Genomic DNA, 26036 nt, shown 5'->3' with positions numbered 1-26036 from the left:
GGATACTGCATTTCTTATGCAGCATTTAATCTGAAATACCATAAGAAAATCCTGTATTATCTCCTCTCAGAATTTGCAAGCAAGGCTTTGAACAGAAATAGAGTTTTAGTAGAGGCAAGTATCAGTTCTCCAGGTAATCTGATCAATCCTTTGCTGTTACACTACATGCTCTGCAGATGCTTTTTCTCACACAGTTCTTCATAGTGGGAAATGTGAACATTTTTCCCTACCCAGCCAAATGACTGTACTTCTTCCAAGCTGGGGGAAGGGGGGGAACCCAGGCCCAATGGCATATTTTTGTGGGGAATGGCATAATGGAACAAGGATTGTGAGCTCCTTAGCACTTCACTGTTCAGCCTGACAGAAGGAGCACAAGTGCATGTTGACTGACTGACGTCAAAACCAGGCTTGTCCAGGAAGAATTTATGGTGAAGTTTAGTGCCATTTCACTCTCCCCAAGAAATGTAGGATGTTGGTGTGGGCAGATGGAGCACCAGTGCCAGAAGGGCACTGCAGACCAACATGAGTGAAAACTGAGTCTAGGACTGGATATTAAGTTGGTGGTAAGAATTTTACTTGGAGAATCTTTATTAGTACAGATACAAACATGCAAGGACTAAAATAGTTGTAAAGGCTCTCTTCTTGCTGTGTGTTTTGTGACTTTTCTGGCTGGGTAACATCTCTAAGATGAGATCTTTGAAGTTTCATAGGAGAGGACTCCCAAAGAGCTCACAGTGCCATTCTCTGGCTGTGATTTGTCCACGCTGCTCCACTTGGGCAGATGTGCTCCATTACAGGCCTTGGCTCTGTGTGGTACTGTTTGTAGGACAAGACAAAGGGTGAATGGGACAGGTATGATGTTGTGCAAGAGTGCTGTGTGTTGTACTGCTGCTGGTTTTTATCTTTACTAAGGCTTGTTCTAAGCCCTCTTTGTCTAAAATCCTGCTGTGTGAGTCACCCAGACAGGCTCCATGAGAACATGATCTAACCACCGTTAGCAGACTTTTGCTTTTATTATCCTTTGGTCCAGATTTCATATAGTTCTCACTAATTCAGATCTGAATATGAATGCCTTTGTCTTCCCACAGCACTTCTGTGCAACTTCTGTCATGCAAACTTGAGTTTAACTCTTCTTTTTCTGTTGATTTGATAATCTTTCTATGCTTACTATTGATTATCCACTTTCGCCCTGCAAGAACTAAAAAGACTAGGAAAAACCAGGCTTCTAAGGGTGGATGTTTCTTGAGTGAGAAACCACGGATAGCTTTTGTCTTTATAATTTTTTTGTTTGTTTATTAGGACATTGCCAATATCTCTCTTGCCTTGTGTCTCTGTGCCCCCAGAAAGCCAGTCCAAGCTTGTTCTGTAAAATTGCCAGTCAGTTGTGCAACAACACGTGCTCAATCTTCTATAGAAAGGGAGAGTTTTGCCAAGAAAGGGCATCTGCTGGGCAAGGAGGACTTATTAATGTACAAGCACCTTCTGGCCTCTGTCCTGCCTTCAGGGCTTGACGCAATGTCCTGAAGAAGTCAGGAGCAGCAAGGCTGGAAAAGGGCTCAGGACCTCCTAGCTGGCTTGTTCCCTGAGCAAAATGTTTGTCAGGCTGCTTTCCATCTCTGTGGTAATTGTATGTTTGTGGAGACATGTCCGTATGGGGAAGGTCGTTACCTTAATTGCATTCAATTACATAAAAGACTGTCAATGAGGAGCTGTAACTGCTCAGGAGTTTTAATTACGCCCTGACATGACGTTATTGTCCTGGCCTTGCACACTTCTGTGGGTGTATTTCTGAAGGAGGTGGCTTTTGTTGCTCCAAGCAGATGACTCCTCTCAAGAAGTTGTTCTCTCCATCAAGGTGACATTCTGGAATGACAGTGTGACACGTCACTGAGGAGGAGGAGAAGTGCTTAACAAGGAACTGCGACTTCAGTGTGATGTTTCCCCATACTGCCAGTCTGTTGCAAAGGGGAATGTTTTTGATTCTCCAGGGTTTCCTGTGGCATCACTCCTAATAACCATCCTTTTAATAATGAAGATAAGTTGTATCCTCTTAACAGCTGTACCTTCAAACAGACTGAGAAAGGGCCTGTTTTAGCTCCTTCTCTTGTCCCAGGATGTCTCAGACTGCAGGTCAAGGAGAACTTGGTTGAATGATTTGTAATAACAGATTAATCTATATTAAATGTCCAGACATACTGGGCAGACGGGGAATCTCAGACTGAGATACCCATGCTCTGACTACCCTATCAAGGATAATCAATGCTTCCAAAATATGTTGTCCCTTTGAGGTCTCCTGACCCCAGCTCCAAGAGAATGAAAACACCTTTATATATTGGGTACTTTCTTTAAGAAGGTCTGTAAACAGATCTTGCCCAGACTGTGCTCTTGTACTGAGTGTCTGCTGCCTCACATTTGTAATTCATGCAGAGGCTGTAATGGAGGAGTGAGCTGCTGGGCTGGATTTAAATGATGCCACAGATGTTTCATAGCACTACAAGAGGGTGATGCTTCTGGCATGTTTAGCTTTGGTGTCTGTTTTGAGGAGCCTGTGAACAAAGGTGTCTGCTGTTGGTGGGGCACGACTGATAATCAAGTGCTCTACAGAGGCAGCAGCTGTTCCCCAGAACTGGAAGTCTGCAAGAACCTTCCCTCTACCTCCCTTTGCTTCCTGACAACGTGGTAAAGGCTGGTCCTCAGGTATGGCACAGCACCTGGGTAGAGCAAGTGGGATAGTCCAATTAGGAGAACAATTCATGGAAAATTTATTTAGTGACTTTCACCTGTCTGTTATAGGGACTGAAAGCAGCTGCACTGAACAGATACAACTTAATCTGTGCTAAGTGTCAGCTGCATGACAGTGTTAAACTACTGGGTAAAACATACCTGTAATAAATAAATAGGATAGATCGGGGAAGGTAGTTTGATATCTGCCTGTTGCTAAAAGATAAAACAAAGACTTTGTCGTTTAGGGGCTGGAGGATTTCTTTGCGCTTAGGTCTAAGTGAACAGAAATTTTCAACTCTGCAAGTGCAGCTGGATGAATAATTTGTAGTGAATAATATATCTCAAGGCTTTCACTGCATTTGGGATTGACAGAAAACACATCAAAATTTTAATTATTGGGAATGATTTGCTGAAATATTCAGGAGCTATTTTTGGTTCCTGCAGACTGTGCATGAAAAAGTTAGCTATTTAAAAGCCAGACTCTTGTCCCCCCCACCCCCTCCCCTGTGCTACTGTCTGGTCTCCTTTCCCCATATAAGCTTCCCAGAGCAGGGCAACAGGACTCCCTGCATCCTGGCTTGAGACTTAACACACAGGAACCTTCATAAAATAATAATAATAATAATAATAGTAATAAAAGTTATTGGAAATCTTCCTACTCTTACACTCAGCAGAGGGCATGAGGGGGATCAGGATGAAGTTGGTTTATTGGCTGCTTGAGGTGCTTGTGGAGCTGAGGGCTTTCTGTGTGAATGGGGTGGGAGTCTGCAAAGGGCAGGATGGAGACATTTGGAGAGGAAAGGAAAGCATTATGAAAATATTATGTCTCTTCCTCTCCTGTACTTTTATTTAACATCTTTGAAACAATCAAAAACCTCAGGACTGGCCATCAGCAATTCAGAGTGTTATCTGAACATTGTACTGGCAAGGATGTTGGGGTAATCCAGACTCCTAATGTGGGGAACTACTGGTGTAACCAGTTTCCTGAAACTGCTGGAAACAGCTATTTGCTCTCCTGACCCTCTTCCTCTCCTCTTGCCTCCCCAAGGGTGGTACCCCACTGCTGAACCATAGGCCATCCCCACAGGACACAGCTTGCTGCCCACTGCTGCAGGGGAGAGTTGGCTTGGGAGGGATGCAGACACTATGAAGAAAATAAGGGAGAAGCCAGCTTCTTTCAGGAAGAAGGGTGGGAATAATTGAAATATAAAATTTCCTTCTCATCTGCGAAGAAAGCAAGGCAGCAATTGAAAATGGAATGGATAGGCATGAATAAAATTGTAATTTTCCTGAATAACTGAAATAGCAACCAGAAAGTGAGCAGGGAGAAGCAGGTACAGATCAGGCTGCTTTGCCTGGGCTTCTGTCAGCTGCTCTCTAAAATGCTTTGCTACCCTCTGGTGGCTTCCTAAGGATCTATGCAGTCAAGTTTCCGTTCCTTGTACAGTCCCCTGCCAACTTTTTGAGCTGCATTGAGGAATCCAGATCTGCTGATGGAGGTTTATATTTTCTCTGATTTCGAAGCAGCAGTACAATAATGATGGAACAGCACTTTTGTGGTTTTCGGTGTTTTTTTGTTTTTCGTTTTTTGGTTTTTTTTTTTTTTTTTGTTTTTTTTGGGTTTTGTGTTGGGGTTTTTTTCCCCCTGTTGTTTGTATGCACTCTCTTTTAGTCTGCAGTTGTAATCACAAAGGTAGCTTGTTGGGGTGTTCAAAAATTAAAGAATAATAGTTTTGTGGCTTGGTTGTCTGTGTAGTGAGGCTGTTCAGAGTTTGGGAGTGACACAGGTTTCATAGTCCTGCAGAATGCAAACCCTTGTCCTCTGTTACCTGCAGAGGACACGAGTACCAGTGGAATCAGTAACAGCCAGCATTCCATGATCTCCAGGAGTTCAGAACAGGTCCTGCTCAGCCTGGTGCAGGGAGAATGTTAAAGCCTTCATCATCCCTCACTATGCCTTCATCAGTCAGTAGCTCCTTGTTTTTTCCCTTTTCTATTTACCCTGTTCTTTAATTGATTTTCCATTGTGGCTTCATAGCAGAGAAGCTGTAGGTGGGGATTTAAAGGGCAGTGGTTTGACAGATTTTACAAGAAACTCCTCCCAGGTATTAATTCCTGGGTTATGGGGTCAGAGAGGCTTTTGTGATCTTTCAATCTGACCTCCTGTGGAGTGCAAGTCACAGGACTGCCTTCAATTGACTCCTGCTTGAAGTGCAGCACTGAATAAAGAAAACATCCCCTCTTGCTTTAAAACTTTCCAGTGATGGAAGACCCACCTTGTTAAATTGTTCCAATGTTTTATCACCTTCAACATTAAATACTTCTGAACTTTGCTTTGTTTAGCTTCAGCTTCCAGCTTAGGGGTTTGTGGTTTTTTTTGTTTTGTGAATTTGGGAAGCCATGTGTTGCCAGAACTGTCCCATGTAGGACTCTTGGTCTTGATAGAGTTGCCACATAGGGCTCTGAGAGGTAGTACCTTGGTTGTAAGAAATGAAAAGTTGTTAATGTTACTGACTGGGTAGGTGTGGGCTGGGATGTGAAATCACAAACTCATCACCCACAATGGAAAAAGCAATACGAGGGCATGATGGGAAGTGTGTGTGTGCTTTTCCCCAGTGTTTGTCTGCACTGGGTATTTGTAGTGTTTACATACTTAAAACAAACACTTAAGGATGGTTTATGCAGGTTTTCAAATGAGATCTTATAGCAAAAGTCTTGCAGAGGTTGGGTTTTACGGGAAATTTCTTGAATTACAAAAACATTTGTTGTTTTGAGTGCATGTTTTTGTAAATCAGCTGTGCTGAGGTCCTTTGGGATGTAGGCTGCTACATTCAGCGCAACAATTGCTGTTAGCTTCTTATGCTGTTCCAATTTATGATACATTTTATAAGCAGCTCCATCTATCTCACAACTTGGCAGAGGTTTGGAGTGGAGAGCAGCCAGTGCTTTTTGTGCTGGATTAGCCTGAGAGAGAGTATGACCACAAGCCTGGTGGGCAGTAAGCCCAGCTATAAGGCCATCTTAAAGGAGAACAGCTTTTTGTGGTTCAGGCAAAGGAAAGGGATGCAGCAGATTTGGGTTACTTCACAGAATGTGCTGTGACAGCAGACAACCAAATTTCTTCTGTGGCTTGACCTCCATCAAGAAAAACTTGCTGTTTTTAAAGCCACGGGAGATGGTGGGAAGTCAGTCAGTGTGGAGGTGTGGGACAGGCTTTTAGGTTTCAGAGCCTTCATTCTTCTTGGCAGGGCGCTGAGCCCAGCACATGGCACCAACAGTCCTCAGTGCAAAGCCTCTTGTAGTACAGCTCCTTCCATGGCCTTGTGGGCAGCTTGTGTGAGGCTCTGGGAGCTGCTTATCCCTGTCCTGCTGCAATATCCCTGCCTGTGAAGTGGGGACAGAAATGCCAACCTCAGCGTCTCTGCCAAGGCGGGCTGTAAGGATTTGTTAGCGTACACAGCTGTTGTGGGAACAGCTCTGCTGCTGATGTTCAGCACACCCAATCTATCTTCTGGCATTGATGCTTTCTAAACCAAAGAAGTGTTTTGAGCTGATGCCAGTAGTCATGGGTATGTCTTACAAGATCTTTTGCAGCCAGATGCAAACTTGTCTGGGCTGTGTTTTGGGCTGGCTGGACTCAGTCTGCTTCAAGAGTGCAGGCTGTGTAATTACACAGCTGGGGTGTCTGAGCTGATAAATCCAGCCTCCCAGCAGACCTTAGTAGCCAAGCGTGGTGCTTTGCTGACATGGTTACAAGGCTTTGGGACGGAGACAGTTTACATCCCTCCCTCTCAGGGAAACTTGTCACTTGACAATAAAAAGAGTGTGGACACTTCTGAAAGGAAAGCATGTGCCCCAGCCTTTGAAAGCCCTGTACCCCCTTCCCAGGAAGACTAAGGGGATGGTATGGAGTATGAAACTGAGAAGGCTTCAACTGCAGTGTTTTACACTTTAAAATAATTTTTCTTTTCAATGTCCATCTTGATCTTGTCAGACTACAGCTTGTTCTGGAGGAAGACAGATGCAGACTGACAGCCTCTAAATCAGGCAATAAGGGAGGTCACAGGGTGTGACCTCCCGTATGGGGAGGTGAGCACCTCTGCAGAGGGGACCCCAGACTGCTGCATTCCCCCTGATACAGCCTGTCTGTGTAGTAACAGGAGATGATTTTCCTGCAGGAAATCATGAGTATTTCAGGAAATCAGTATTTCTGGCGGTTCAGCAAGAAAGCACTTTGCAAGCTGAGGATGAGGGCATATCTGTGATCACTGGGGCTTCCTGAAAGCTGTTTCTTCCCCAGCTGCCTGTATAAGAGGGCATCAGTAATGGAGGTGTAAAAAAGTAGAGAAAAAAGCAATGAATCACCCACCACTCCAAAAGGGTAGGGAAAGAGACAAAGGGAGAAGAGCCCTCCAAGTCCTTAAAAAACAGTCTTTCCCATCAATTTTAGAAACAAAACTGGCAATGGTTAAGAAAGAACAATCTCAAATACAAAATTCACCAGTGGGGTTTGGCTTCTTAGTACTGAGGGGAAAAATAAAAATGCACTTTGGAAGCTACATTCCTCCCTGTTTTCCAGGGCACTGCACCCTCTGGCTGCAAGTGCATCAGACAACTTTCCCAAAAAGGCACTTTGGGGATGTAGCCTACATCTCTGGAAGGAATTGAATGGGGAGTATGTCTCTGCTAATGAAAGCTGCAGCCAGAAATAAGAGTTCTGGAGGTTGAAAACTAGGTTAAAAGCAGCCAGCAACGGAAAGCAGCTGAAGATGGAGTGGGTTAAAGAGCTCTTGAGCATTAGACAGGGGATGGTTTAGCTTCACTCCCAACTCCTGGGTAATGCAGTCCTGGCAGATTGACAGGGCTTCTGGGGTGAGTTGTCACAAGATACTTCAGCTTGTTGGTTTTTTCCCCTTAGATTTTTATTTTTAGTTGAATTCTCCTACTTAACACAAACTACAGTGACCCCTACTGATGCCAGCAGTCAAGGACCCACCTCAGTGCAACCATGAAACTATGGGAAAGTATTGCCTGTAGTCTTAAAAACAGATAGTATCATTTATAACCCTTAAGTATGCAGAAGTCTGCTGCTAAACTCTACAGCAACAAAGAGGAAAGCTTCTGTAAACCTTGCAATGCTTAGATGTGGATACAGAGTTTGTGTAAATAATAAGAATCAGCCAAAGCCTTCAGAATAAACCTATTCTCCTTTTCCAAAAAAGACTGGGGAGACATGCTGACCAGTTGGCAAAACTGCTGTACTGCAGCACATGCAGAAACAGCATCTCTGTGCTCCTGCTTGGTCCCAGCCACCAGGAATCTCCTATTTTTCAAGAGCAGTTGTGGGGTAAGAAAATCCTGACAGCAATAAGAATATGAAAGGGTATTCAGGGGTGTTGGGGAAAGTGGATGGCTGCTGCTCTGTCTTCTGTGATGCCTTGTGATGTGTTAAGAGGAGAGCCTCATACTGGTCTGCACAGCATTTTGTGTCTGTGTTAACTGCCCTGACCCTGGGCTGAACCATCACCTTCTTATTTGAGCTCTCTTTTCAGCAGGATTTTTCTGGTGTGTAAAATCTTAGCAGGGACATTAGGATCTTAACAGCACTTACAAAGAGATAGTGAGGAAATATGAAACTTGTAACATGGAATAAAAGGAAGTTTGAAAAGTTGGAGTATTAGATGTAAATAGCAGGGTCTCAGTGTAGTGCAGTGCAAACACAGCTGCTGTGTGGCAGGATGGCCAAGTGCCCATTTCCATCAATCCTAGTTGGTGTAAACACCCATAAGAAAAATTATAATTGGCCTCAGCAGGGATCTTCCATGAAACCTTCCTTGGTGAGAGTGCCACTGTGGAAGAAAAATTATGGGGTACCAGAGACATGGCCCCCCAACAGTTTCTACAAGGTGAGTAACTAACTGGTGAAGCAAGTTGTGGAAGAGTGGAACAATACTTTAAAATGAGATTATCCAAGCACTGCTGCCTGCATCCCTGACAGACCAGCACAGGCTTTCCCCTATGAGTTGTGAGTTGTTCCACAGAAGTTGCTCTGTTCCAACTTTAGCTGCTCAAACTGTGCCAAAGGCTGGAGCAGATGTCAGCTCTGAGGTTGTACCTGATTGTTAATTTACTTTGTGTTAATGTAGCCCATTTCCAGATGCTTGCCCTAGTGGTGTACAAGTAAAGCTGTTGTCTGTTCCATCTCATCAAAAGCACTGCAAGGTTTACCTGGAGACTGGGACTGCCAGGTGTTCTGTGCGCATTGGGAATTGGGCTGGATAAATGGGCAAAGAGACAGTTCAGGTGCCCTGCCTGAGCCCAGGGGAGCTCTGCCAAGGGGAAGGGTGGTGAGTGTGGAGGTGGCCAAGCACCAGGAGGGATCCCTGGCTCTCCGTGTGAGTGATGCCTGCTCCTCTGCATGGACAGTCTGACCCATGGCCATGCTGTGTCCAGTGCAAATCCATGGGCTCTGGCAGCAAAGCTCTTCTCCCCAGCTGCCAGATTTAGTGATGCCTCGGGTGTGGGGAAAGGCAGCTGAGCTACTGCAGCTGTGTGGAGACCCAGGAGTCCCACTTATGCACTCTTTCAGAAGTTATCTTTGACCATCTGTCCTCCGAGAGCATCATCCTGAGACGGATCCTTCTGCTTCCGCCTGCTTGCGTTCGTGTAGCTGGCTGCTGACATTAACCACCTTGGACATTTGTGGCCTTGCCTGGCAGCTCTCACTGTACCCAGTGGGGTGGCTGAGGAGCAAGGCTTTTCTGTGCCCTGCCTCGCTCTCACTTGTTCTCGCTTGCTATTGCTGCAGTTCTGGGAGTGTAGCATATAAAAATGGGGAGCATTCTTGGTATCAGACTCTCCTCCTTCCTGCAACACTGCACACTATGCCATACAGCTCTGCAGAGCTGAGCCAGAGTGCTTTTGTGCACTGCTGAGTGGTGCTGGATTCCTTATGGCTTCATTATGGCTTGACACTGAGCACTGGGGAATGAAAAATAGATGATGTGGCCGTGACACTTGCTGTAACTCAGCAGGGAAAAGGAAAAGACACTGCCTTGGGAACCTGCCTTCCCATTCCTCACAGCTTCCAGTGTCGTGTGCTGCTCACAGAGTGCCTGGCACTGACCTCAGGAGCTCTGAGGCTCTGCTGTCATGAAAAGCAAATAGCTAAACTTGTGTTTTACAACAAACTGCTCCTGTGAGACTTAAGCAAGGACAAGTTGAGGCTGTGACAGAGGGAAGCAGCAGGAGGTCCCACAGAGTTGGGTCTGTTTTTCCTCAGAAAGCAGCCATTGCTTCCCTTTCACTTGTGCAGAAGCTCCAATCCTGACCCAAGGACCTTCTGGAGACAGGCAGTGATTGCTCTATAGCAGGAAAATGTTGAGCTGTCATTCCCTGGTTCTGAGTCATCCTGCCAAATCTGTGCACAGCAGCTGGCTGAGAAGGGGAGTGGGAGATGGAAAATCCCCTTTGGGATCAGGATAACAGTCAAGGAACCAAAGTGATGGAGGAAAAAAATAAGTCAAGCCTCTGAGTGGAGGGATTTGAATGTGGGGTTGGCCTTCAAGATATCTAGAAAGAGCAAATGGAATCCACACTGCTGGGATGTAACATCTAAGGAGGGTTTATATGAAACTGAATGCTGCATCGTTGAGGTTGCCTCTGTGTTGGGGCTTTAAGCAAATGCCAGCTGAAAGGAAATAATTTTGTCAGTGGTCTGAGGATGTGGATGCATGACACATGAGAACTGGCTCAGAACAGCTGTGCTTTAATTGGACATTTTTCTCCATTGTAACTACTGTTTCACTGCTGAGTTGCAGGATGCAGCTTTTTGGGAATGGCAAGTGATGGCTGTGGTTCACTCACTTGTGAGCCCCCTGTACCTGGTAGGATCGTTTGTGCAGGGACAGAAATGGTGTGTGGGACTAAGGCAGCACTGGGGACTTGGGGTGACTCAAGCCTGCAGGTGTGCTTTTTGATTCTGCCGAGGCTTTCTCATTTGAGGGAAATTCCCAAAATTTATTGCTGCCATTGGGTGACACTTGTTTAGATAATGTCTGTGACTGTCCCAGTGTAAACAGGCAGAGGGCTAATGCAGGTCTGGCTGGAGGTCAAACATGTCCTGTAGCAGAGACAGTGCAGTGGCTCTGCCAACATCCTGGCACACAGCACACTGTGGTGACTTTCCTCAAGTAGCTGGGAAAGGCATCCTGGCCACACGCCATTCACAAGCTAAGGTGAGAATTAGAAAAGGTGTGTTTTAGTGACTCATAAATAGCTTAGCACATGCTGACGGAGCAGCAGCTCAGCTTTATAATTTCAGCTTTGCATCCTGTTAGAAAAAAAATAAAATAAAATACCAGTGCCTGAAATGTATGGGCTAAATTCAGACCTCCTGGAGCAGTATCAGTTACAGCAGATCAGAATCTAGCCCCATCTTTCTAACATTATTGGAAAATCCTCTGCACCCACCCCTGTCTCCTGAAACCCTTGCTCAGTCCATTCTGTGGTTGCAGTAACAGCTTTAGCTTGTGCTGAGCTGCATTTTGTGCTGTGCCAGGGCCATCACGTGTGCCATGTGTGTGGTGTGGTCCAGGTTTTGTTTTAAACTTTGCCTGTGGGAAGTAGACAATCATTGCAGTGCTTGACCTTCAATGCCTCTGGTAATGCCTGATAAAGAAATGGCTGGCTGATTAATCTGCTCAAACACAGAAGCATTTTCCTCCTATATTTTATTCCTCTTTTGAAATTCCACCCATTGATCATCCATCTTTTGTGATTTCCTTTCTTGCTGTGCTCCACAGCAATAATCATGTAATAGTGGTTCATCTTTGACTTGAACACTTCTTATTCCTCCCTGATTTGCCAGATTATGCATGTTTTGGAATGGGATTTGCTAGAATCTTTGTTCCATCTTAAGTGAAATATCTTCAGCTGCTGAGGAAAGTAGGATTTTTATGTTCTTATAGGGGAGCAGAGCTCTCCAGGGGCTGATAGTCACTCTGAGCTGCCTGTGGGCTGGCACTGCTGTGTTTTCAGCAAAGGCAGGGCAAGGCCATTACTGAGCATGCCACATGTCAGCAATGATTCCTGTCCCTGGGAGCCAGCCATGTTACCTGTCACTGGTGTGGTTATTGCAAACTGGTGTTGCTAACTTGTAGAAGATTTGGGGCCTTTCTTAAATCCCTGAGCCATTATGTAAGAATGGTAACTTGGCATATTTAGATTTCCTGGTTCTAATGGCTGCAGAGAAAAGCTAACAACAGAAACCTTTAAAGATGCTGGACCACAAGTCAAATGCAAAAAAGAACCCAAAATGTGTTACTCAGGTTTGGGTTTTCTTGTACAGCAGGGGGTGGAGAAAGTGGTTCTGCCTTGTAGCTGTCAGGGTCTGAGCCTGGTCATACCAGCTGCCAGTGTCCTGAAACTATGAACAGCAAAAAATCTTCTCTATCCCATGAAGCTGTGGTGTGTGGTATGTGGATATCCATGTGGAGGGGTCTGCAGAGCAGAGGGGGACTTGTGGCCTAATGGGAAATGAGTTAAGTTCATCTCTGTTCACACCACTGTCAGCCAAACACTCCTGGTATTCCTCAGTTGTCTGACTGTGTTTGAGAATTTTACAGAAATGTTTATGAGGTCAAAGCTTTTCCTTGCAATTTTATTCTCATAATATTGCTAAAATACTTCAGAAAAGTTGTGATACTTTAGAAAAATATAATTTTAAGGAAAATGACATTAATTTTTTTTTTTTTTTTTACAACTGCCCCAAAGTAATAGTGTGCTCTGAGAAACAGACAGGTTCTTTGGTTTTTTGGGGGTTATTTTAGGTTTTGGTTTTTTTTTGTTAGCTCTCTTGCATTCTGGTGAGGACTACATGAGTCTCAGAAAAGAAAATTTTCCAGACAAAAAGTCTTAAATTCACCTGGAAAAAAATGTACCCAGTAGGAATTCCTGTCCTAACAAGGATTTCAGCAGTGGCTCTTATAAAGGTCTTGTAAATCCCATCTTCACATCTCTTGAAACATTAATTTTCCTTTACCTACATAGACCCTTTATAACTGTGCTGTAATATTATTATTTAATACCTAGCTTTTGTCATTTTCTTCCTTTTTAGAACCATCAGGGACAAGTCTGTGTGTAGGTCTGATAAAGAACCTTAGCTGTGCTACACTGCAGGCACTGGGCATGTTCCAGAATAGTGGTCTTTCCAGAGAAACCTGTTTCAGATGTGTGTTTGTGCACTCTTCAGCCATGGGGCCACTTAGTGAGTGGGGGTCTGATCTGTGGTGTCCTGATAGTGGCTTTTCTGTCATTGGAGCAGCTGTGAATTGGAGCAGAAAGTGTTTCTTGTACCATCATTCCCAAGGCAGGCAGTTAGGCAAGCACTTGCTTGTCTTGATGAGGCTGTGCCACATGTGTTGTATTAGCATGCCAGAATAAATACACTTCAGGTCTAGACAACAGTAAAAGGCTCTGTAAGTGTCACTGGAAGTAAGCAGATGGGGAGGCTTGTGCTTCCACAGATGCTGCTCTCAACCTCAGATGCCCTCTGGAACTTTAGGAGTGAGTTTGCTGGAGGGGAAGGGGAGATGGCTTCTTGCATGGGTTGGTCTGTTGTACTTTTACCCTCAGAAAATCCCCTTTATTAAGCCTGACAACATTTCCGTGTGAGGTGGATGGACTGGTTGCACTCCTAGATGAGGAAAGCAGCCTGCCAGTTGTTCATGTTTCACTCAGGGAGCTGGGGGGAAAGCCAAGAGCACATCCTGAATTTGGAAGCTGCACCTGTTCCAGCTCTGGCTTTGCCTTGGTGGCTGCCTGCTGAAAGCAGAGGAGCCAAGGGGCTGTTGGTGGGCAGAGCCCAGGAGCTCTGCTGGCCATCTCCAAACCCTGGCTCAGCTGTGATCTGCTGCCCTCAAAACTTGGGTCATGCCTCAGGCAAAGCCATCATTACCTACTGTGGATTAATAACCTCAATTACTGGAGCCCTGTGGGTCAGATCTTCCCCGTGCTGGCTGCATTACAGCCCTTTAATCTGCTTTCCTCTCTCATAACCTCTGAGCCCGGAGGGATCGGCAGGCGGGGGAGATCTGCCTTCCAGTCTGTTTTCCCTTGGAAGGGCTGCTGATGTGGAACAGCAACCACAGCTGGCAGGGGGCTTGAACCCAACAAAGAGGTGCACCTAGAAGGTGCTTCTGCAGCTCTTGGGTTCAAAGGACAAATGTGGCAATATCTGGAGGTCTGCCATGAACTACATCTGCAAAAAAAATCCCAGCAGCCATCCTGTGGGGACTGGCAGTCAGGCTTGGTCCTCTGGGTAAGGGGCTGCATGCCTCTGGGGGGAGGAACATCCCCTCAAATCCCTTAATGTTCCCTGAGCAACTGGGTAAAGGTGAGACACAAGTCTGGATTTCTAAGATGCCTCCTCACTGGGTGATTTCCTTAAAGAAAAAAGGGCAGGTCTCATCAGTGGGGAAATGGCCAGTGAAGAGGGACTGAGCTGTGCAGTCTTGGACATGCTCTTAAATGATCTTGAAGAGTGAGGGGATGAAGAAGAGACAAAATCTTTGGAGCGAGAGAAACAGAAGTGGACACAAAAGAGCTGCAAAAGGAGCATCTGATGTGGAGCATCTGCTGAACTAACAACAGTAGAAACAGGGGAGGAGTGCAGGGTAATGCACCCATTGATGAACCCCAAATATATGGGGGGGTGTATATATAAATATATTATATATATATATTTATATATATATATGTGTGTGTGTGTGTATGTATGTATGTATTAGGGTAAGGGATGCTACTGGGGTCCATTTCCTCACTGGAAAAAGACCACAGAGAAAGTGAATATCTCTAGAAGTGCTAGCTCAGCAGATGCAAGCAGAAATTATTGGAAAAGGTAGAGAAAGCAAATAGGAGCTATCATCCTGCTGTGCTAGAAATCCCTGGAGCACTCGCACCTTGAGTACTGTGTGCAGCTCCAGTTATCCTGTCTCAGAAAAGATGTGATAGAACTAGAAAGGCACAGGAAACAATGACAAGGTCAGTGGAGCGTGAAGAGTAGCTGCTGCCCAGGGAATGATGGAACAGATTAGGCATTTTCAGGTGCCTTCAGAAATGAAACAATTGAGGAAGGAAATACAGCAGAGGTGTATAAAACCATGACTGTTATAGAGAACATAAAATTACTATTTCACAATATAATCTTATAATGCTCACCTTATAAGTTAAGGTGAGCATTAAATTATTAAATTGAGCTATTAAGAAGGAGTTTTTAAACTAACAAAAGCTTTTTCCTGCCACATGATTAACCTGTAGAACTCCTTGCTAAAAGATGGTTAGGAGGCCAATGGTATTACTGGTTTCCAAAAATGGGTATGAAAAGTAGATAGGGAGAAATCCATCAAGGGTTCTTAAACACATTGCTAAACATCCTGTAGATGAGGGCATCTGCTGGGCAGTGGAAGTGGTGGAAGGAAGTGTCTGGCTGCCTCTTTCTCCAGAGTATCTCTTCTGTGCTGCTCATACTACTGCTAAAATGTTTGGAGATGCCCTAGAAGTTCAGGTTCTGAGGAAGTGTCACTGTACTGAAAAATATTCAGAACAACCACTTCTCCCTAATCCAGACTGGAGACATTTCATACACAAAGCCTTCTTTACATGTAATATTAAATTTCTTCTTAATGTCAGGAAATTCAGCTCCTGAGTGCTCATTACTATAAGCTTTTTATGTGTCTGAGGATAAACCTATTAAATGATCAAGGCTATGGGACATCTTTTCTTTTGCTCCGGAACCTGCTTTGGTGAGCTCAGAGGGGCTGAGATTTTACCAAGTCAGACTCTCCAGCAGGACCTGGCATCAGTGGTTTCTGTTCACTCTTGTTCAGAAAAGCAACTAACAAATTAATCTTTCTTGTCTGATGTTCAAAATCAAGCTTTTTGTCTCACCTTCTATATTTGCTCTCAGAAGGTGTGGTATACTTTATCCATGGTAGAGCTTTCAGAAGAATCTTTACCTTAGTGAAGTTTTATACTGATCAGGAAGAGGCTAATCCTCTCATTAATTCACCAGAATGAGGACTGACAGATGATTCCCTACTTGTCCAAAAATTTCTTGTGTGACCTTCAGCAAACCTCTCAACTTTGTGCTGCAGTTCCCACTGTCTCTGGTGTGACTGTGCTGTGCTTTGGTGGAGCTGGGTGCAGGAGGAGCTGTATGTGGCTGGTATGTCCCTTGCCAGCTTCTGCAAGAAGGGGAAAAGGGCGAGCAGAAATAGCCAGAGAGCACAGTGGTGACAGTGGTTTGCACTGAAAAGGGCTTGGCCCATTTTGGTTGATCTTGCTCATGCAAGGAGAGGTGTTGTGGAGTGGTTCTCTGCCACCACTGGAGAATATGCAGTCACTGATCACATATTGACCCATGGAGGAAATGAACACCAAGTGCAAGGAGTTTTGTGAATTTACAGAGAGAGGGACAAGGTGCAAGCTCTGCATCAGCACCAGCTTGGACAAAGCTCTTAAAGTTAATGGGCCCTTTCTCATCATATCCGTGCGGGTTTGGCCAGAAAATATAACAAGGGCAGAGACTTGCAAGGAAACCCAATCCAATCAACCAGAAATAACACACCTGCACAAGCTTCTTTGTCTGTGCACCCATCACAATGTTCAAAGAACTGCCAGTCAGTATGGGTGACAACAGAACAGCATAGACTCGGTACCCTGAAAGATTATTACTGCCTTTGTATGAACACAAGGAAATTGGCTTTCCTGGCTAGTCTCTTCTTGGAGCTTTTGTGGATTTTCTTTCTTTTTTGGCTTTTGTAACTGGTGAACTCATACACATTATGCTATTTTAATACCTAGCAAAGAGCCTTGTCGGCTAAATCACCTTATTTTTCTCTGATCACAGTGCAGTACATTCCTCTTTTTAGCAGAAGGTATTAATTTAAATTCCATAATCCTAAACATATTCTCGTTTCTGTTCAGTGCTTCAGAAGGCCAATGGCGTTTTAATTTAATAAGGGAGAAACACACATGACACTGTGTTCCCTGTAAATGTCTTCTGACCTCAGTGAGGCTTTCACAGCTTTCTTTGTGTTCCAGCAAATGCAATCCATGCTTTTATTCAAGCACACTATCATTTCTAATGCATGTGGCTAAAAATTTAAATATCTCTAGCATTTTCATGGTAACTTTTGAGATGTTATTAGCGTTATTATTCAGTAGTGTGAGCTCATCAATGGAGCCATAGTGAGATTTATGCACCACTGTGTCCCATTGAAGTATTGTTTGGGTACATGCTGTCTCTCTGCACTGAAGTAAATTTTATTTTGGTTTACCTTATTTTCAGATTAAAATGAGTTAACACATCTAGCAATGTCTCAATTTATGTCAGCTCCATTTATCTCTTCAAATTCTTTAAGCTTTGTTTACTGGGCTAAGATTTACCTAATTGGGTACATGATATTACTGAGTATTTTGTAGCACTTAAACACTTGAGTCATATGCATCACAGTTCTTCCTTTACCATTTTTATGCTTCCATTTTGCTGTCTAAACTTACTTAAACCTACTCAGTTTGAAAGAGCACGTGCTTGTTGCAGTCCTTACGAAGCTTCTTTGGAAATGTCAGGTAATATTCATTCTTTTCACTGAGTTTTTGTTTGAGTGTGAGTTTGAGTTCACTGAGTTTGAGTCTGCCCTCTTTTCCTCTAATGTGACTCAGGAATCAAACCCTTAGAGTGTGCCCCACAAAGGCTGGATTATCAGACTTCTGCAAGGCGATGGAAACTCCCCAAAGAAATGGGGATGATTTTATTAGTGGTTTTTATGGGTTATTTTGAGTAGATTTTCCAGAAACAACTGTGTTTAGTTTAATGAACAGGGGTCTCAAAATCCAGCCACCTGTTGCATTTTCACTTTTTATTCTTAAAAACATCTGTATCATGTCCAAGACATTTGCCCTTGCATGTTCATGAGATAAATCTGCCCATTTATGTGCTAACACCTAAGTGCATCTTCCCTTTTACCTAGTGCTGCACTTCAGTCCTGGCCTCTCTAAATGAGAGCCCCTCATTTACAGCTCCATGTTGGCTGCTAAGCAAGGAGGGCACCTTGACTTTGGATCTCACTGTACTGTCCTTGATCAGCCAGATCCAGAATTGTTCTCATCTCAAACATGCTGCTGAAGCATTTGCAGAAAGAGGACTATTATTTTTTTATGCTATTACTGAAGTACCAGAGAACCACCAGTTCTGTTTTAGGGCTTCACTGTGCACACTACTTCTGGCCTTGTTCCAGCAGGGCTGCAGGCTCGCTCTCTGGTGCTCAGGTGTAGCAGAGGACTGAAGGACAGCTCTGGGAGAAGGGTGAGGTAACTGCTCTAGTCTCAGTTTGATATGTGCCCTGACATGGCACTGTAGCTTTCACGATGGCTGTGGAGCAGGGATTGCTGAGGAGTGTGATGGAGCAATGATCCTGGGTGGCTGGGGACATGGAGAAGGGCAGTTCCATTAAGCTTTTTGCTGTGACTTGGTGCATGAGCAAGGTCCTGTCTAAAATAGCTTATAAATTAAGACAGAGTGATGATTTTTCAGCATAAGTCACAGCAGACAACAAAAACTGAGTTTAGCATGAATCCCAGGGATGTTAGTAATATCTTCCATCCTTCTAACAGTCCTGAACTGTATGCTACTGGCTTTGTTTCTAGCTAAGAGCTGTTTTTCAGCATATGAAGTAGAGTTGACTGGAAAATAAGAGCTACTGTTTCATGAAACATTTAGCATTTTAACTGGGTTTTATTTTTTCCTTTTCTATTCAAGAGTAAAACTGTGAAACTGTGGAGTATTTATTGAGGGCATGAAAAACTCCTGATGCTCTCAAAAATATTAGTTTTGCCACACATGCTTGATAGATTCTCACACCTAAACAGCATTTCTTTTGTTATGCCTGGTCTATGTGCCTCAGTATTCTGCTCTAGACGTTAACATCTAAGTGTATATCCCCACTCTTTCGTTCCACTGAAGTGCTGACCAGAAGCTTGTTACATCCTAGAGTGCAGTCTCTGGAAAAATATCCATCTCATGAGCTGGTCAGAGACACCTGGTCACATCTTCCAGGTATTAAGGGAAACAAAAGCAGAGAAGGCTTTGAAAGGTGGTGTGTGAGTAGGAACCCCTGCCGGAGCACAAGGTAATTCAGTTAGATATTCACCCTTCTGCTGGGTTCCTATTTGTCTGGAGGGAGATGCTTTTTAGTACATATTAGAATTTATTCAGATGAAAGAGTTCTTTTGAACGGCTTTTGTATATGATAGTACTGTTTTGTCAAAGGAGTTTTTCTGTGCTCCTGTGCTTTCTAGCCTTGTGTTGTGGGTTTTGTGTAACTTCATGAACTGGAGACAGTTTTGGTTAGTTTCCCTAACCATCCCTGCATGTGAAATGCACCTTTCTGTGTGCAGCGCCAACACCGAGACTTCAGTCTGCAGCGCTGTAACAGCGACAGTTTAAAAATGGGTAAAAAAGAAGGTACCTTGAGTTTCAGTGGAGCGCCCTTTGCAGGAGGCTGGTGCCTTGGGGTAGGTGCAAAGACGGAGGCTCCCTCGTTTACAGCGTGCTCATAAAGGAGCCCTCCCGCCTGGCCATCCGCACCCACCGGCGATTTAAGACAGAGGTGTCTCTTCTTCCCGGCCATGCAGCCGGCCCGTGGTTCCAGCCCCCGGGAGCCCCGGCAGGCCGCGCTCGGTGTCCCCGCACGCGGTGCCTTCTGTGGCCGGGCACCCGCGGGCACCGGCCCCGCCAGGCCCCGCGCGGCGGCCCCGGCGCTGCTGGGGCGGGCGGCGGGGCTGTCTCCTGCCTTCCTCCCTCCCCGCCGGGACTCGCAGAACTCGAGCGCGGCGGGACCGTGTCCCCGGTGGCGGGGGGACAGCGGCAGAGCCCCGGCGGCGGGGGGGTCCCGGCGGCGCTGCCCGGCCCGGCGGGGGCTGTGCCGGCAGGGGGCAGGGCTGGGAGCCGGCCGCGCGTGTTTCTAGGGCTTGACGTCCTTCCAGCCAGCCCGCCCCGCTTCCCGGCACGGCCGGCCCTCCGCCGGCGGACAAGTCCCGAGAAGTGGCGGCGGGGTCGCCCTCCCTCCCCCGGGCGCGGCGGGGCCGCGGCGATGGGCCGGGAAGTTTGGCGGCTGGGGGGCCCGGCGCCCCGCCGCTGAGAGCCGGCCGCTCCGGGGCCGGTCCCTTTTCCGAGGAGCAGGAGGGCGCCACAAAGTGAAATCCATGAGGATTCTCGGGCTTCTCCTGGAGAAAGGCTCGCATATGCTGCAGTGTCTTTGTGGAAGGCGCCTGAGATCCAGCCACAGCCCAGGTGGGGAGCGCGCGTCCTTGTCCCCGCCGCCCTCGCCTCCCCGCCCGGGCGCCGCTCGGCCCGGGCTGGCCCCGTTTCCTCGCCGTGCTCCCTCCCCTGCGCCTCCGTCTCGCCGGCGCCGCGCACAGGTGGCCGGGGTGGGCCGGGCGCTGTCCGCGGTGCTGGCCCCGCCGCGCATCCCCGGCACCCAGTCCCCTTCATTCGGCACCCACACTGCCGGCTCCCCTCCGCCCCCAGCGTCCCCACCCGCTGGGTTCCCAACCCGGCCCCCCTCTACCCGAGGCCTGGCCCCCACCCCACCCTGTGCGTAATCCCGCCTGGAGCCCCCACCCACACAGAACCCCCACGTGTGTCCTTTGTCCTCACAGAGATTCCTGCCTCACACATGGCCCTCGTTATTGTTCCCCGTCCCACCTGCAGCACACTCACGACCTTTTTCTTCGTATGGGACCCCTGTATTTCTCATCCCACCTGGAACCCCCAGGTGCACCTTCTGTTACCACCTGGCCAGTATGGGGATAACCCTCCCCAGTGTGCCAGTGGCCCCACACAACTCTAGGGTTGGCCCCTCTGTACTTTGTCGTCTGGTAGTAGTAATGTTGCAGTGGTTTTCTGGTGGAGGGTGCTGAATGAGTTTTTGAATGGCAGTATACTTAGAAGCAAAGAGAAATCCCTGCCTGCTCCTGATGGGTGGCCTGAGGAGACTCCCAACTCCTCTCTCAGTTCCTAGACTGTTGAGGAGAGAGTATTTCACTAGGATGGGAAGGACGCGCAATGGGGTGAATTTCTGAACAATATTCGTGATCCTAAACACTTCCCCGGAGCACTTCCTGAAGAGGGGAATAAGTGCCTGAGTGCCTTGGTTTGGTGTGGTACTACCCCTGAGTTTTAGGATGATCTTGTTGAAGCTTTTAAAGTGGTGTTTCTACAATTTCTTCTGTGCTACATGTTTCTTCCATGAATCTGACTTTCCCTCTCTAGAACACTGGGTAAATGTCAATGGAATGAAATCCTCTGTTATTGTTGTTATTATTAACATCTGTAGAAGCTACTACTAGTTTATGAAGGTGTCTTTTACAGTATTCTTTCCTAATGCTTGATTGTGAGATCTTGGTCTTAGAAGAGGAAAATGTCCGTGCCTCCAGTGCAAAAGCTTGGTGTTCTCTTGAAGAGAAAGGCTATTCTTAGGGGAACGCTGTTGCTGAGGTAGAGGGATTCCCTTATGGCCTTGCTAAGGAAAAGCTGTTAATGGTTATAGCCACCCGTTCATGCCTCAGCAGCCTCTTCCCTCCCATGACACTCTTGTGTCAAGTTGCTGTCTGTGACAAGCTCATGGCAACAGAGGAATCTTTGTGAGAGAATGCTGGACTCCTTTCAAAGTATGTTCTGCCCAGCTTTGAAGAACAATATGATAAATAAATAGAATAAATTGTGGCTGCACATGGAAGCCGTACACACACCAGTCTCTTTTCAGTGAAAAGCTGTAGTGGAGTTTTCACCACAGTGCTATGTGTGAAGGTTTGGTTTGTGTCTTTTGGAAGAACAGTAAAGAGAACAATAAGCTGCTGGTAAAAGTGGGGTGTGCTCAGGCCATGGGGGATGCTAGGCTGCAACTTTAGTGAACTAGAAGTCAATGATAGTGTCCTAATAGTTTCCTGGCTGAGCTGGTTTGGTTTTACAGGTGGATCCTGTACTGGAGTGCGCTTGATACATATATGGTGCTTGAATCTTTTCTTACATTCCGTGCTCTGAGGAATATTTCTGAACATTGAGTATTCTTTGTATTTCCTGATGTTGTGCTGTAAGGAGACAGTCTATGGGAATGATCTCCTATTGTTATCTCCAGCTGAGCTTATTTTCCAGGTACTAGCCCCATGCCACCGTGAGCCTGACCACTCCAGATGGGGTCTGTTGCTTTGAATCAGCATGCTAAAATACATTGCCTCTCCTTGGCTGCACTTTTTCATTTTCTATTAAGGTTGGGGGTTATGTTCTTGAAAAATGCACACTAAAAAGGAAAGCTTCCACTTATAAAAGGGTCACTGTGGGGTGGGCCTGCTGGAGGATAAATCTCCTTGCTAACCTTTTCAAAAGCTGAGCATGCCCCAGGAGACAGGTGAGTACTCTGGCAACAACCCGAAAGGTGTAGTGCTGTGCCCAGTGTGGCACTGTGGGGCCAAGCCAGTCAGAGATGTAAACCAGCTAAAGGATTATAGAATCATGGGAGTGGAAGGACTGTGGAAACATCGACTACAACAGCGGTGGCACAGAGTGATGTGAGCTACTTACGTGTCCTTGATCCTCTGAAGTTATTCTGACAGATTGACCAAGCCTTTTGCCTTCCTCATATCTGTGCTTTCTTTAATGCAAACAGCTCATAAGGATGTAAGCACACGTTTAAAGTCAGATTCATATTTGTATGTTGTGCTGACTCAGAGCCTTAGACCACTCCTGATTCTGACAGAAGCTAATGCATGACACTTCAGAGAGAAACTGTGAAATATTGATGGTAGTTGTATAGTGCTGTACCGCTCTATTGTGATATTAGCAAAAATATTAGCAATTTTTTTTATTGTTATGCAAAGACTTCTCACCTCTTTACTTTAGCTAACTGTATCCTGTTGTTTCCTTATGCTCCACTTCCGAGGTGTGCAGATCTTGTGTTAGCAGCAGGCTGTGGTTGTTTGAACAGCACCTTGCGAAATGGGGCTTAATGGGTCTCCAGGCCACCACAAAAGTGCAAGTAATTCATAGCAATGCAGAGTAAGAGATTTATCATCTTCCTTTATGAATTTTTTTACAAGTATTTTAGCACAGCAGCATCCTGTATCATCTTTCAGGGCCTTCACTTGTTATCTTAGTTTCAGAGTTTGCAAGCTGACTGATTGTATTGCACACACAGAGATATTTCCCGTTGCAATGGTACAACCACAGTTAATTTTGTTAAGTGTTTTTTCCTTTAATTTATTTTCTCTGCTAACACTCTTTTCCCCTTTGCTTAGGAGATGTGGTTTGCCAGCCCAGATTTTTTTTTTTTTTTTTTGCTTTTGGCTTCCTAGCCAAATTAATGAAACAGATAGCTACTACACTGTTAAGTTCAAGGTAAACATTAAATAATGACTGCATTGTTGTTGTAACTGTGAATAGAGTTGTGAAAAACTCTTTTGGGTGACCTGTACCTGGTTTGCAGCCACTTTGATGTAAAAGGCCCTGTACCCATAGACTGCATAATAACAGCATGGAGATTTCTACTAGTGAGTGTGTTTTAGTCTTCCTCCATAAGGATTTCTTACTTGGCTCTATGAGTGGTGCTGTCTCATGCCTGTCCTCCCCTTGGCTCCGGCACAGACTCTCTTGTGGGATGCATCATTGCTAAAACCACAGATAATTCTCACATCAACCAGCAACAGCATTCAGCATCAATGCATTTTGAGCTTTATTTTCAGTAGTAGAGGTTTAGTTGTATCCAGAGACTGATCTATTCTCAAACATTCACAAGAGTACTTCTCAGTTTAAGTCCCTATTTTGAAAATTGATGCCTTCAGTGTAAATTAAGCTCATATTGAAAGTAAATCCTGAACTTGGCTTCCATGGGAGTCTCACACTGGTGAAACTTGGAGATGCTCCTGGAAATATACTGATTGATGCTGGCTTTATGGCAAATTAAAATGATGTCTGGCACAGTAGGTCTTCATATTTCTCCAGGCATCACAACACTAAGTTTGATATTTGGGGCAACAGGAACAAGCATTCTATCTAGGTAGGCAGGGTCAGGCTGTGCCTCTGCCATTAATTAGCCAGTCTGTTGCTGCCCATATACATCTTTGCATTTTCCCTGAGACTATTTAGGGCACTGTCATAACGTGTCTGCACGTGCAAGACATCTTCAGATGCAAATGGAATCACACACATAGGAGGTACGATTGCATATTCAAGAATAGCATTTGGCTTATGAGCAGAACAGGCACTCCTTTGTTTGCTTGTGCAGTCATCTATGCATCCATCTACATTTTATTTGCATACACTAGTTCTTGAAAATTTTCCCACTGCTGTTTATTCAAGTAAACAGCAAGTTACAGTGTACAGCAAATACTGCACAGTTCAGCTTCAAATTACTGGAAGCAACAGCTCTGTGTATGTAAGCGACAGATCGTGAAACCTGCAGTTCCTTGCTGAGTTCAGGGAGCACAGAGAGGCTTTGATCTGTGGCACCTCAGAGTGTGGATGTGCAGTGCTGCTGGGAGATGGGAATGGTGGCTTAGTGATGCTGAGCTGGAGCTGGGAGTGGGTTGCAAAGCTGAGAAGCACTGGGATCTGACTGGGGGTCATCAGTACATTTTCCTTCCCACACCAGGTGTCTTGCCTGCCATTCTCTGCCACTGTTATGGCACATATTTGGTCAAGCTCCCTCTTCCTGTTTTGTGTTTTTGGAAAAGTAACACTTGCTAACCAGTGGAAGTTAAGTACCTATGCTCTTCTGGGATAATGCCTATTGTTGACACTCACATGCCAGTGGAAAGAATACCTTTGTCTGATTTAGTTTAATTCACCTGGGAAATGAATTAAACAAAACCCTGAAAACTCTTTTTTATTATATCAGGAGCACTCCTCTGGGGTATTATTCAAGAATAGCTATAGCATTTTAAATCCACGCTTTCCTTTATTCTGAAGTAACCCTCTCATGCAGACATTGGCTAAGCATCTCTCCTGGAAGCCCATAGTGCTTGTGCATCTTTGTAAAAAAATCTATTCTAGAAATGATGAATTTTTTAGCATTTTTATTTGGTGGAATTAACCTGGTTTCTATCATACAAAAATTCCAGAGATACAATTGATAATGAACTTAGTTATACATATATAACTTTTTCAAGCGCTTGCAGCCAGTTCTGTGTAGTTACGCAAAGTCTTTGATATTATGCAGGATTTTATTTTTCAATCTGCAATAAAGTATTTCATAAATCTTCAAAAGAAATGCAGGTCCAGGAACTCCCTGGGTGTAAAGTGGCTTAGCAATGCAGAGCTGTCAGCCAGATGTCTGAGGTTACAGAGCTGGGCATCTGGAATTGCTGGATCTTAACTCAGTCCTCTGAGTATTGAGACTTGTTTGGGTTCTACCAGAGTGTCACTGATATTGAATCATATTTGAAAAATGTTTTACTTTCTGTGAATGAGTAAATACAAGCAAAATAAGAGTAATCTGAATTTTCTTAAGTACCTGTAATCAGGATGATAAACAGTACTCTGAAGCAGAGGTTGGCTGGTTTATGGCACTTCTCACCTAAAGGTTTGCATGGTTTTGCAAAGGAATAGAGCTTAACTTCCTTCATTTCCCAATCTCAGCCAAGAAAAGAGTAAGAGGAGTCTGAGGTGTACAATTGTGATGCATTATAAACTGAAGGATTTATAGGAAATGTTAGCTAACAATATAATGAAATATTTTTTCAGCTTTTCCATTGGTTTTCCTGAATGACTGTATGTATAAAATTCTGTGTTGCTGTTTTTCCACTTGAAGTGTAACTAAAGAATGCAGGGTCAAGGGGAGATATTTAAAGTTGATGACTTTCAAAGCAGATGCTTTCAGCTTAAGAGCTGTGTGACTGTTGTTAGGTCATGTCCATTGGAGACCAAGGAGTATTTCCGGAGACAGGTCTCAGCTCACTGAACCATCTGAGTGCATATTTAACTCTATTCATGCACCTAGACCCAACCAGAGCCATTATTGAACCATTAGATTAGTGATATGTATCATCCCTAAAATTCTTCTTGTTTGCCCTGGCCACAGAGCATTGACAGTAGGCTTGTTTTCTGCTTCCAGCAGATCCCTCTGGAGGTATTTCACAGCCATCAGTTCCCAGATGGAAAGCCCTGTTCATTAAAGAAATTGAAATCTTCCTTTGTTTGTGAGAGCAATCTGCTTCTGGCTCACTGACCTTTGTCTCAAAACCAAGCTGCTTGTCTT

At 45.1% G+C, this 26036-nt stretch overlaps 1 protein-coding gene and 1 long non-coding RNA gene across 4 annotated transcripts in view; one reads left to right on the top strand and one right to left on the bottom strand.

Annotated features, from left to right (window-relative positions):
* The window catches only part of FGF12 (fibroblast growth factor 12), a 217694-nt gene that overhangs the window by 60205 nt on the left and 131453 nt on the right, over window positions 1-26036 (top strand). The window contains exon 1 of one of the 2 annotated variants that reach the window (XM_064385679.1): window positions 19880-20077. The exons of the other annotated variant lie outside the window; for it this stretch is intronic. Within the exon in view, the coding sequence (XP_064241749.1) occupies window positions 19990-20077 (88 nt within the window). The 5' untranslated portion in view covers window positions 19880-19989. Of the gene's footprint in view, window positions 1-19879; window positions 20078-26036 lie in introns of those variants that run through there. 2 annotated transcript variants of the gene reach the window in all.
* On the bottom strand, window positions 1713-19738 carry LOC135278839 (uncharacterized). Of its 2 annotated transcripts, none has more exons than XR_010346242.1 (2): window positions 17753-19738; window positions 1713-2711 (listed from the first exon to the last, which is right to left on the bottom strand). It is a non-coding gene; the product is annotated as an uncharacterized LOC135278839 (long non-coding RNA). The 2 variants fall into 2 exon arrangements; XR_010346241.1 differs by having other exon boundaries at window positions 19254-19738.

The sequence above is a fragment of the Passer domesticus genome, chromosome 11 (assembly GCF_036417665.1).
Source record: "Passer domesticus isolate bPasDom1 chromosome 11, bPasDom1.hap1, whole genome shotgun sequence".
NCBI classification, from domain to species: Eukaryota; Metazoa; Chordata; class Aves; order Passeriformes; family Passeridae; genus Passer; species Passer domesticus.
Note: the sequence above shows the minus strand (reverse complement) of the source record. Positions and strands in the feature narration are given on the sequence as shown.